Source organism: Dendropsophus ebraccatus, chromosome 14 (assembly GCF_027789765.1).
Source record: "Dendropsophus ebraccatus isolate aDenEbr1 chromosome 14, aDenEbr1.pat, whole genome shotgun sequence".
NCBI classification, from domain to species: Eukaryota; Metazoa; Chordata; class Amphibia; order Anura; family Hylidae; genus Dendropsophus; species Dendropsophus ebraccatus.
The window spans coordinates 33,630,232-33,642,986 of record NC_091467.1 but is presented as its reverse complement, the minus strand read 5'-3'; the positions used below and the strand labels follow the sequence as shown (position 1 = coordinate 33,642,986).

The following is a 12,755-nucleotide window of genomic DNA, read 5'->3' as shown; positions in this document are numbered from 1 at the left end:
ATATTAAGATGCTCTGACGTTGTCATGGCTGGTCGACTTGGATTCTCTACCAGATGGTTGATCCTTGAGGAACATAGAAAGTGAGAGATGCCATGAAGAATGCTATGCTTCAGATTTCCTCTCGTGACCTGAAAAATGGACATGGGGATGTTTCTGTAGCCTTTAGTACTTTTTGCCTGGAAAGCATATAAAAGAGATCTGGAAATTACCGGAAGAAGCTACGGTGGGAGACAGCACACACATTCTCTTAGTGCCAGGATCATCAGATGAAGGGTTCTTTTTCTAATTGCTTACCTGCTACCTGCTCCAGAGGCTGAGAGTTGGCAGAAGAAGACAAAAAGGAGTTGTTGTTTTTACTCTTTACTTGTGCTCTGAATGCCTCCCACTGTCATGGCAATCTGGCTTACCAGAAAAGGAGAAATGTCTTTCCCTCTCTGAAGTGTGTGGGAGACAACTGGTTGCTCGTGTGTTATTATTGTACATTCATTTAAGGAGGTTTCTGATTTAGAAAGGGAGGTATGGAGGGTAAAATGACTGCCATTACTTTTTTGCTCCTCTGCCTAAGAGATTGACGTATAAGAAAGGATGAACTTTGGCAACAGAGATAGCAGTGCATAGGATATAGAGGGGAGTGGAGAAGGTTCACGTAGGGTGCTGGCTGTAATACTGACTACTGTGGCATGCCAACTTTGCCTCTGGTCTAGCAACCAGCCTGGGTCTTGCTGGGCTATTGCATTTAAGCTAGAAGTCTGGGCACTCCTTTGACTGAATGAATGAGGGGGTGGTGGTGCCCAGCTTTGCTGCCGATGCCCAGTGCGAGATGCCCCCCTGCTGGTGAGTCCCTGGGGGTGTGTCATGACTCGAGAAGAGAGGATCCGGGCTCCAGCTGGCAGCTGCCCCGCAGGTATAGCCAGAAGAGATGCCCAGGCGGTGCCACGCAAATGTTATACCCGGACACAAAAACGCCGTGCCTTATCGCTACCCACTTTAGAGCACACCAAGCTGCATGGCCTAAAATACATATGCTCACCACGGTTGGCATTTCAACGAAGAGCATTTTGGTTTCTTGCCTTCTTTACGTCACTGGGACTCTTACTGTCTTGGTCATCCAACAGGCTGCTTTACTGGTTGTCCTTTCCGTCTCACACACGGGTGCAACTAGAATGGAGCAAGGAACTGGCCTTTCCAGCTGTCACTCTCTGCAACAACAACCCTGTACGATTTCACCGCCTCAGCAAAAGCGATCTCTATTTTGCGGGTTACTGGTTGGGTCTTCTCCTTGCCAATCGTACAGCTCGTCCACTTTTATCAGAGTTACTGCCCGAGGACAAGCAGAAGTGGTTCCACAAACTGGCCGATTTCCGGCTTTTTCTGCCACCTCGGGACTTTGATGGGATCAGTGTTGGATTCATGGACAGACTGGGTCACCAGCTTGAGGACATGCTGCTTTCTTGTAGATATCGGGGAGAGGCCTGCGGCCCACACAATTTCTCCACCGTAAGTGTTATTACTTATTCTGTTACTTATTCTAGGTCTGTAGACTGTGTTGCTCGTGTACAGAGAAAAGTACAAATTACCATATTTGCCTTTTCAATAATTTAGTTGCGGTGAGTTTACTACTCCAAATTCTTTTTCATACTTGCTTCTTCTGCATGTGTACAACCCTGGAGTCATACTGTGCTATGTTTTCTATCAAAGGGCCACTTTGTGTAATCCACTGAGATTATACACTGGGACACTACCTTCCCTTATAGTAAAAGGTTTGTTTAGTGATGATCCCTGCCTTCTATCTCACCTGCATTTCATTCTTTATGTAAGCACGCTGGACAGATACAGTGCTAAAGGCTATAACATTTTCTGGGTACACTGTGAAATTCATCTGATATAATATTGTCGATAGTGATGGTGGGTATGTATCACTAAGGATAGCCAGGACTACTTGTCCATGTGTTCTCCTAAAGTGTCTGTATCGTCAACATTACAGCCAAATGGGATATAATGCTTACCATATGATAGTAAAACAGATGCAGTAAACAGCATGCATGGAGCTCTGCAATATGTTTTCAGGCTGTTCATTTTATAGTACCTTCTGATCCTTAGCATATACTTATATCATGATTGTTATTTCCTAAAAATTGCCTGATAATGCATAAAGCACTATTACAGCCCAAAATTACCTGAATAATAACCCTTTTTTCGGCGAGTTTCCTGTCAGTCATCATATTGGATCCTCAGGTTTGTGTACTCTTGCGTGAGTGTGTCAGAAGTCTGGGCAAGTAAAAGACGGTAACATTTTGTGTCTGCTAGTGAAGAGGTTAATTTCTTGACCTCCTGTGGCCTGCATGGTAACCAACCACTACTTCAAGGAGTAATACAGTCTTGTTTTAATGCAGCTTAATCAGTGTTTCCACTTTCTGCCAGTGATCACTGCATTATTTATTTTTAATTTTCAGTGGCCGAAATGTATGTAATACTTAAGGGGGTAGTCCATCTCCTAATCCCAGCTTTCTTACTGCGTCCTGCAGCGGCAGACAGGCCAGAGGAGGTATGGTAGCTGAGATAAGGAGATGGGGATACCCCTTTATATGGTGTTTGACAACTTTAAACTATAACAGCTCAAGCCATCAGTGTGGTGCCAAAGTAACTAAGAGAGTGCAAGGTATGTTCATAGGGTGTAAAAATGCTGACATTGACCTATTGTTGTAATCTCTGATGGACACATCTTTGCATAACCGCACAGCTTGCACAAATATTTGAGACTTTTGCCTGGTCTGTTCCTGGTGTGCCAGGTAGGCAAGTATGGGAGCGTGGCATGGCATGAAGGGGGCATATCCCTCTCCTGTGTCAACTGTAATGGAAATCTACACCAGCTCAGTATGGATTTTGGTTAGGACATGCAACTTATATGGGTGTACCTCTAATCCAGAATACCCATGCACTGGTGGAGACTTATGTGAAAATGGTCCTAATAAATCCCCTCTATAATTTTTTATAAGTTTGCAGAACTTTTGATACAGTTTTTATACATCAAATAGGACGACTGGGCGTATAAAACTACCACCAACTTTTCCAGTTAAAATCTAAAGCTTGGAATATACCCGCTTTATAAGACTACCCCTCTTCGACGCACAGCAAAGAAAAATTTATAAAAAACATCAGAGAGATCTGAGAGGCAGAGAAGGAGGTACAGTAATAGCGGTAGGATACAAGGCCAGACAGGTGAAAGAGGTGTTTTTTTTTTTTAGAACAGCGTCACTCTACCGTATTTTTTTCCATACCCCTGATGCCTGCAGCTTGCTCTGCCCTTCATACGGTCACCACATATGGTGGGTATGTGGATGTTTTTGAGCTCCCCCCTCCGTATGTGGCGAATGCAGATTCTCCAGTCTGTTTCCAAAGTTTTTCAGCACAGTAAGTCAACTTTATTATACTATACCTATGACTGTATAAGCCCTGTAAATAAATCTAGGCCACCACAGATCACCACTTCTGATCATGCTCGACTTGACAAAGTTAAAAGTGTTTCAAAGCTCTGCACGATGCCAGTACTGTGACAGGTGACACTTTATTTCTACAGTCTCTTTCTCACTTCTTTGATCTGTTGTATCGTGATTTTCACAGGAGGCCATTGATCTTCTTTCTTTTTGACTAATGCGACAAGATGTGTCTGTGTCATTTGTTGATTGCACATAAAGAATATCAATTTCGTACCCAGTCGAGTTACATTTGAGTTTAAAATCTCTAAGTTAGATGAGTTGCAGTTCATCAGGTATGTTAGTGGCTGCCCATGCTGCGCTTTTGGGAATGACCCAGTGGCTGCACTTTTGGGAATGACCTGAAATTAGTCACTAGAATACACAGAATGATAGTCGTAAGTTACCATTGCAAATACGATCGTTTGTAAACTCTAGGTTTCGAATGTTTGTAATTACGAACAATGTGTACATACACTGAAAGATTTGTTAACTTTTAGTGAAGATTTTATGTTCAGTTCAAAAGATACGATCAACAACATATGACATTTTCATTAGTCGTCTGATCGTTGCCTGCATACACACCAAGATATATACAGTGTGTATATGTATACATATATATATATATAAATAAATATATATATATATATATATATGTATATATATATATATATATATATATATATATATATATATATATATCTTTGACAGTTCCATGCACTTGACGTGTTTCCCCCTGCTTGGGATCATCAGGAGGCCAACATTAAAAACACAGTGGCCAACAAAGAGGGTCATATTATTGCTATCCCAACCAAATAAGCCCCTGATAAATTGACAAAGAAGAGTTGAGATGTCACACAATAAAACAATGGTGTAAAGATTATGTCTTGATCCTCCAAGCCTGCTAGTGCCCTATAACATCATAGTGAAATGGACCATATGTCAGGTTGGGAATGTCACAATGTACATCTAATGTAGTCAAATAAACAAAAGATATGATATTCCCAGGCTCATTTGAGCCACTTACAGATTCCCATGTTAGGATGTCGAGACTGTACTAAAGTGTTGAGGGCCACAACCAATCAGCAAGACAAACTCTTAGGGGTTTCCAATAGGGAATATCTACAAAAATTCCATAAATAATAAATCCCATTCACTTGCGTGTGGATTTTATCTATGCAAATTTAGTAGAAAAACCTACACAATTTTCATGTAAATTTACTAGTGATGAGCGAATACTGTTCGATCGAATAGATATTCGATCGAATAGTGAGATATATAAATATTCAATAAGCGTTCAACTCCCCCAGCTTCCGGTTTCACCCTCCAAATGGTCAAATAGATGTTTTTCTCTAATCAAATACTTGTTCCAATGGACTTTAATGGGATCGAATATTCGATCGAATATTCGCGGGATATTCGTACGAATATTGAATATTCAAATATCTCACTATTCGTTCATCACTAAAATTTACCCCTTATACCTAGGAAATCTGTTTTCTAATATTTACTAGCTTCAATATGATCACTTGAAGTTACAGGCCCAACGCCTATAAAACTGCCCGGACCTAATGACAACATTGCCCCGAGGTTTATCTGCTTCATTGTTATCATTAGGACCTTGTATGGATCAAAATTGTCAAATACATCAATCACCCGGCGTATAAATACTCCTATGTAAACCAGACTGCAAGTAGATATTGATATATTTGGTGATTTGCATCTATACAAGGTCTTCATGACAACCCGGCACCTGACAGGAATGAGAAGCAGACTTTAGATTAGCGGTCTTTAGATTCCCTCCTGGAGCTGTAATCTTAGTTGACTCTATATATCTCATCACAAATATAAGAGCTATAAACATTTTCCCATTTTTCATGATCCTCTTGTATTGTAGGTCTCATTTCGGCTTTGCTTATGTATTAGGAAAACCCATTTGCAGCAATTTATCTAACTCATACCTACAAGCTGAATCGTTCGCTTTACAAGCTAAGGGAAATTTGACTAATTGGAAAAGCAGATGTAGTAAATCAGATTCTCTGCAGTTGTGTCGCTCAGCGCCATCCACAAGCATACATGTGTTATTTAGAACAACTGGATTCTGTTATTAGGTTGTCATGCAATATAATGGTGGCTTCTCCTCTCAACCTGTTGAAAAAAAAAACTACCCTGATTATGTCTTGTGTTTAGTTCTGGGGTCATAACAACTAATTATAGTGCCCAATATTGAAATGATGATCACCATGATCACCACAAGTTTGAAATATTGCGTATGTTTCAGTCTAGAGTTATGCACATGCATACAGATTATTAGATGCAAAGCGTAAATTACGCAGTTGCGTTTGTTTCGGTCTCGAGTTACATACATGCGTACAGATTATCAGGTGAAAAATGTAAATTGCTCAGTTGTGTACAGTACATCGTGAGATAAGCGTTCTCACGTTCGAATATGTTCAAAAATGATCGTTATAACCTTTCTGATCATCAACCAAAGTACGTGATCGGCGAACACAAACAATTAGCGTCATTTTTGTACAAACCTACGAACATTTATGAACATGTTCACTCATCACTAGTGTAGAAGACCTTGGAGTTGCCTGAAGATCAGTGGAACATTAAGCCGCAGGCATGAAGCAGCAAATGAGACCAACAGGTAAAGATTTTTATTCAAAATCTCTTTAATTTTAAAAGAGGTCTGGTACCCCAAAATGCAAAAAATGAAAAAAATGCATCAGTCTTACCTGCTTAGGATCATTTGCTGTGTTCAGTTATTTAAATGAAATCTGCTGCGGATCTGCTGCGGATCCGCAGCAGAAAATACGCTGTGGATCCGGTAAGTGTGAATGTAAAAGGGCTTCTACATCCATCTTCACAATAGTAGGATACCACATACAGTTAAGATACAACAGAGGAATAATGCACACAGTGACGTCAAAATAGTTATATAATTGTACAGTTATATAATAGAAGTTGGATTCTGTGTACAGCAAAGTCACAGTACAGGAATATACTTCACAGTGATATAACAATAGTAGATGTAGGGGAAGTCACACTAAAAGGATGTCAGTGATGGATAATGCACATCAATGATTCTTCAACCATATCAATAAAAGAAGGAAAATCACATCACTCATTCTTCATTTTATCGTCTTCTTTATTCCTCCATTCATTCCTCTATTCATACATAGGATATGTTATGCCCTTTCCTGAGCCTTTTTTAAGGAATAGTTCACAAAAAAAATTCGTATAAATCAATTGGTCCCAGCAAGTGCCAGAGTTTTGTGATTTATTAAAAAATCTCAAATCTTCCAGTACTTATCAGCTGCTGAACGTCTTACAGGAAGTAGTGTATTCTTTCTGATCTGGAGAGCAGGAGAGGTTTTCTATGAACACAAGATGTCACTTTACAGGGAATATGTAGTGATGTCATTGCACAGAAATAATGCAGTGATGTCATTGCTCAGAAATATTGTAGTGATGTCAGTGCTAGGAAATAATGCAGTGATGTCAGTGCTCAGAAATAATGAAGTGATGTCCCTTCTGTCAGTCGTAGATATCACCATTTTATGTGTGGGTCACGATTAGAGATGAGCGAACCAGTTCGCCCTGTATGGGATCCGGTTCGGATTTTCCCAAAAATCCAAGTCCGATCGGATTCGGATTTTTGGAAATTTTTCTTGCTTTCTAAAATGGCAGCCGCCATTCTACAAAGCAGGAAGTGTTCCGGGGCGGGAAAAGCGCTTTCCCATGATGCCTGGAACATATCCAATCAGCAGGGATCTTGTACTAGCCCACCCCCTGTGTGACGTCGGTATTGCTTTAAAACGAGCAGTCACATGACCGCACCACGCAGTGTGTAGAGGGAGAGAGAGAAGAAGAAGCAAGCTGCTGTTGTTGTGGTGTATTACAGACTACTAAGAAGATATTGTGGGAAAGGAAAGGAAAGATCAGGAAAGCGGAGAGGAGAAACATCTAGTGATTGAGAGAGAAATATAGAGAGGGCGAATTATAGACAGATAGATTAGGCATAGGACAGCAAAGGGTGCACGGAACCAAAACGTGCGGTACAGATATACAAGTCATATACTTCTGATATTGTCTATATCACATCTGTCTTATCCTGAGAGACAAAAATACCTGGTTCAGGTGTATAGCATTGTATCTTAAAAAAGTGCTCTATATATATATATATATATATATATATATATATATCCCAATTTCCATACTTAGACACACTTTCAATTAGAAAGGTCCATCACATCCGTCTTATCCTGAGAGACTAAAATACCTGGTTCAGGTGTATAGCATTATATCTTAAAAAAAAAGTGCTCCTGCCTGGCCTCCATGTTGGCTACTGCTAATCCTGCCTGGCCTCCATTTTGGCTACTGCTGCTCCTGCCTGGCCTTCATGTTGGCTACTGCTGCTCCTGCCTGGCCTCCATGTTGACTACTGCTGCTCCTGTACTGGCCTCAAATGACTATTGCTGGACCTCCACTGGCCTCCAATAACTACTGCTGCTCCTTCACTGCATTTGTGACCATTTTCCTGCATAGACTCTGTAATGGTGAATTTCCTGCATAGACCCTGTAATGGTGAATTTCCTGCATAGACCCTGTAATGGTGAATATTGAAGTCTAGAAAAAAAAATTGACTTTGAGATATCAAAAAGATAATGATGTTACTAGACATGTAGAGCCCTAAATTCTACCAGATACACTACCCCTGTATCATAAAGATGCTCTAAACTATGAAATCTGAAGAAATCCGAAATTCGGTCGGATCGAACATTCCGAAAAAATCCGAAAGTCCGGTCGGAACGAACTTTTGAAAAGTTCGCTTATCTCTAGTGGTGATTGGCCTTCTTGGTTGTCGGGTGCCAAGTGGCTCCTGGACCTTCTACTATGGTCCATGGGTTAACTATGATCTTTATATGGGATTTAACGGCACAGGTTCCATTCTCCTGCTGTGCAGTCACAATGGAGTCAAAGCATTATAGTTTCTCTGAATGGGCTGTCCTTGTAAGAGGCAGATGTTACTAAACTATACAACCCCTTTAAAGCATCGTTCCATAGAATACATGTCTCTGTTATTCTATTTCTCTAAACTATTGTGAAGTCCTCAAGGTCTCTCGATAAGACTCACTCCGTTCACAAGGCTCACCGCTGATAGAACCTAATTTTATGGCTTGAAACGAGGTTTGAATAGCGTCTAATTTCAATTTTCTGGTAACTAGTGACAATGCTTACATATTTGTTCAGCTTCTCATAGCATAGCATTGAGATATTGGTCCATCTTATTTAGGAGGTAGAGCCCTGGACATGGCTTTTAAGTATTTTAAGGTTAAAAACTTCAGGAAAATCTAATTTACAAATTTGCATGATGAAGAAAAATGATAAATATGCTGAACATTGGGCACGTTTGCCATTTCTGTGACTAAACCAGTTATTACAAGCCACTTGGTTTTATGAGAATGTTTTGTGACTTATTCTCATGCTCACCGCATTTCGAGTCCACAAACATGACCTGGGCCAAGAAATTGTTGAGAGACGGTAGCCTGCTTCTAGGGAGGAAGCCAAACAGGTAGGGCAATGGATGGGAACCAAAGGCTTCAGCACTAAATAACATGAATGAGATAAGCAGGCAATAAAGAGACAGCCTGGAGAGGGTGGATGATGGGAGCTGTGGGTAGGGAGAAAGCAGGAAAATGAATTTTAAATAGTAAGACCTTGTACAGATATTTCCGTAAGTAAAAATTGTCACCTCTGATTATGATTAACCCCTTCATGACCAAAGGTCATTGATGCACAGATGCCCAGGTCACACTAAAGCAATGTTCCTCCTCGCCTTCTAAGAGCCATAGCACTTTTATTTTTCCTCCTACAGGGCTGGTTGGGGGCTCATTTTCTGCGCCATGATGGCTAGTTTTTATTGGCACTATGTTCGTGTAAATGGAAAATTTTGATTGCTTTTTATTTTTTTTTTAAATAATAATAATAATAATAATAATAATAATAATATTAATAATAATAAAAAAACAGCAGCAATCCCAGTGTTTTTTCTTTTCTTTTCATTGCATTGTTCCCCATGCGGGAACAATAGCGTTATATTTTCATAGATCAGACAATTCTTCAAGCAACAATACCAAATATTCTTTTTTATATTTTTATTTGTATAACGGGAAAGAGGGTGATTTAAATGTTAATAGGGAGGGTTTTTTTTCAAATTGTTTGTAAAAACTTTGTCTCCTTAGCCCTCTGCACATAGAGTCTGTCAGGGACTATGTAAGTAATCAGTTAGAGACAGGAACCACTCTGGTCATTGATTCCCTTAAATGCCATGCTTGCTTTAGATTGTGGCATTTAAGGGGTTAATGGCAGGCAGCTGTGTGATCGTGAAAGCTGCATTAAAGGTAACACCAGTATATGGAGATGAAAAGGCCAGACCATTTGCAATAATTGATAATGCTCACAGCTCAACTCCCCCTCCTGCCCCCAAGCATAGTTACTATTGGACAGGTGACAGAGCATGCCTAGAAAACTCTTTCAAAGAAATCATTAGGGTAGCTTCACACATACTGTATCGCAGCAGATTTTCTGCTGTGGATCTGCAGCAGATCCGCAGCAAATTTGCCTAAATGAATGAACACAGCATTAAATCCGCACTGTCAAATCTGCTGATTTGACAGTGCGAATTTAGTGCTGTGTTCATTCATTTAGTCAAATCTTCTGCAGATCTGCTGCAGAAAATCCGCTGAGATACGGTACATGTGAAGCTACTCTTGGGGTTTCTTCCTGTCTGTTGTTCCTTTGTTCCCATGTCAATATCACAGTAGGTTAGCCATCCAAATACCCCTCTAAAGGAAACCCACATGAAATCGAGCTAGGCCAGGCATGTCCAAACTTTTTTCGAAGAGTGCCAAATTTGATGAAGTGAACATGTGCGAGGGCCGACCATTTTACATGCTACATGCTATATGCTTTATAACACAGGCAGATAATAGCAAGCTGGATACCTGGGGGGCCGTAAAAGTTCAGAACACGGGCCGCAAATGGCCCTTCGGACGGACTTTGGACATGCCTGAGCTAGGCGTTAATATTACAATCATTTACTTAAAATTGCCAGAAGTTTCATAGACTTGTATTGCAAGTGTCTTGCATTGCAATTCTGTCTGTGGGACTTCCAGCAATTCTTTATACTGCTTGCTTTTGCAGCCGAGAATGGTGTTGACAGGGCTCAGTGCTCAGAGCCAGGCGTCTAGATGAAATCAAAGGTACCCTTTAGGCTTTGTTCGCATCTGTGCACACATTGTAAAAAAAGAATATTTTTTTTACAATGCATGCACAGGCTGACATTTTCCCATAGACTTTAAAGTAGCATTTTATTAGATTCAAAATACAGCTATGCTGTATACCTATTTTACCTTATTATTTTTTACCTTATTTTTTGCTTTTATTTTACTGTGTGTGAACATTGCCTTAAAGGGGTACTCCGGCAGGGGGCCAGGGAGGAGGTGGCTGAGGGAAATGACATCCAACAAGGATGTAGCTCTCTGCTGGCCTCTCCCTTCCCAGCTAGGCTTGATTGACAGTCCTTACCCTTTATACACATAAGGTGAGACCAGTCAATAAAGACCAATGGGATGGAGAACAGCCAGTAGAGAGCTGTCTCAGTGACTTTATGTCCTGTCCCTGGTTCATATTTAAGTTATAATTTCTCATTGGAATGAAGGGGCCTCTCCCTGTTTTATGCTGCCCATGGTTTTGACAGCATGAAACCGCCTTTAAGAATGAAGTTCCCTTTAAGAAATACAGATGAAAGTGGTATTATTCTGTACTGTGAACAATCTCTTCTTGTTAGAGGGTCCCCTTTGGGCAAATCCATAATGTGTGTGAATGTGTGTGAAGACACAAGCTGAAAAATAATTAATCCGCCCTAATGTTTAAACATGTACCAACCCATCAGAGCGTGCTGTGATGCTGCGGTGCGCTGTGACATCAGTGTGTTCTGACACTGTACTGTCTCAGCTCCGCTGCATCGTTATGTAAATCATGCTACGGATACCATAAAGATATTGTTCTCTGGCTACCACCTACACTATACACTTTTGTGCTGAAGAGTTTAAAACTTTGCAAATGAAGAAGGAAGCGTAGAATGTAAATCATGCACTTCCTAATCCCTTGTCTGATACCAGGCTCCCATTAATTACTGCTGTTTGTTTACTGTTCTACTGATAATTAAAAAGTCTCCATCATTTATGTAACTCACAAAGCAGTTTAGTGGAAATAGCTACTAACTTGTACAGTCTTGCATTGAGTTTTTTCTTTCTTAAAGGGGTATTCCAGAAAAAATTTAGTTTTCCCCTATTTACAGGCAATCTTCGTATCGGACCCCGGCCAGCTCTGTTATGAATAGAGCCCCGGGTCGGCACGTGACCCGTGGCTCTATTCATTCCTATGAATTGTGTCGGAAAGAGTAAGTCGACTTCCGTTCCGTTGGTCCCCGGAGAACCTCTTTAACGACAGATAAAGAAACCCCTACACGCATGCACACACAGTCATGAAAAGCAACACAGCTACAAAGACCAAATATCTCCATAATATTACTAAATTCCCAGTATATCAAAAGACCAAAATAATCCATATGCAATGAATAAATACTGGCACATTTTGACCATGTATTACTACCACATAGTGACTAGATAGTCTTTCTATCACTGAGTAGTACAGCCACACCATGACCATGCAATATGACCATACTGTTACTAAATAAAACACACTGTATGCAGACCAGCATTCCCATATATTGATAGTTATCAGTACTACACAGGTGCACTATAGATCATGTAAGTGATTATTGTTCAGTTACATCCAGTGACTACGAGGGTGTATTCTCTGACTGGAGTTAGCACTTTTCCTTTTCTTCTAAATCTGAGGCAGACTGCCATAATAACTTAATCTGGCCATTAGTCGTCTGTGCAGAACTTGCTGGCAAACACACTTTTCTATTTTCCTCCCCACTTCTATGTAACCGCCACATATTTAGTAACCAAAAGGTAATAATACACCACACAGCAATAGTGCCCCAAAGCAGTAATTGCACCCCCGCACTGTAGTTAGGTCCCTCTTGTGTTCCACTGTATAGTTAGGCCCCAACATTAGTACACCATACTGTTAGGCCTCTCTTTGTATCACCACTCTGTAGTTAGGCCCCATACTGTGCCCTGATTTTGTAGTTAGTGTAAAGACCCAACAGGTTTTACATTACCAATTTGACTTTGGGAC

The 12,755-nt window shown here is 40.5% G+C and overlaps 1 protein-coding gene across 2 annotated transcripts in view; it reads left to right on the top strand.

Moving 5' to 3' along the window:
* ASIC2 (acid sensing ion channel subunit 2) overlaps positions 1-12,755 on the top strand; it is a 597,272-nt gene that overhangs the window by 340,209 nt on the left and 244,308 nt on the right. Inside the window, exon 1 of one of the 2 annotated variants that reach the window (XM_069952706.1) lies at positions 576-1,497. The exons of the other annotated variant lie outside the window; for it this stretch is intronic. Within the exon in view, the coding sequence (XP_069808807.1) occupies positions 856-1,497 (642 nt within the window). The 5' untranslated portion in view covers positions 576-855. Of the gene's footprint in view, positions 1-575; positions 1,498-12,755 lie in introns of those variants that run through there. 2 annotated transcript variants of the gene reach the window in all.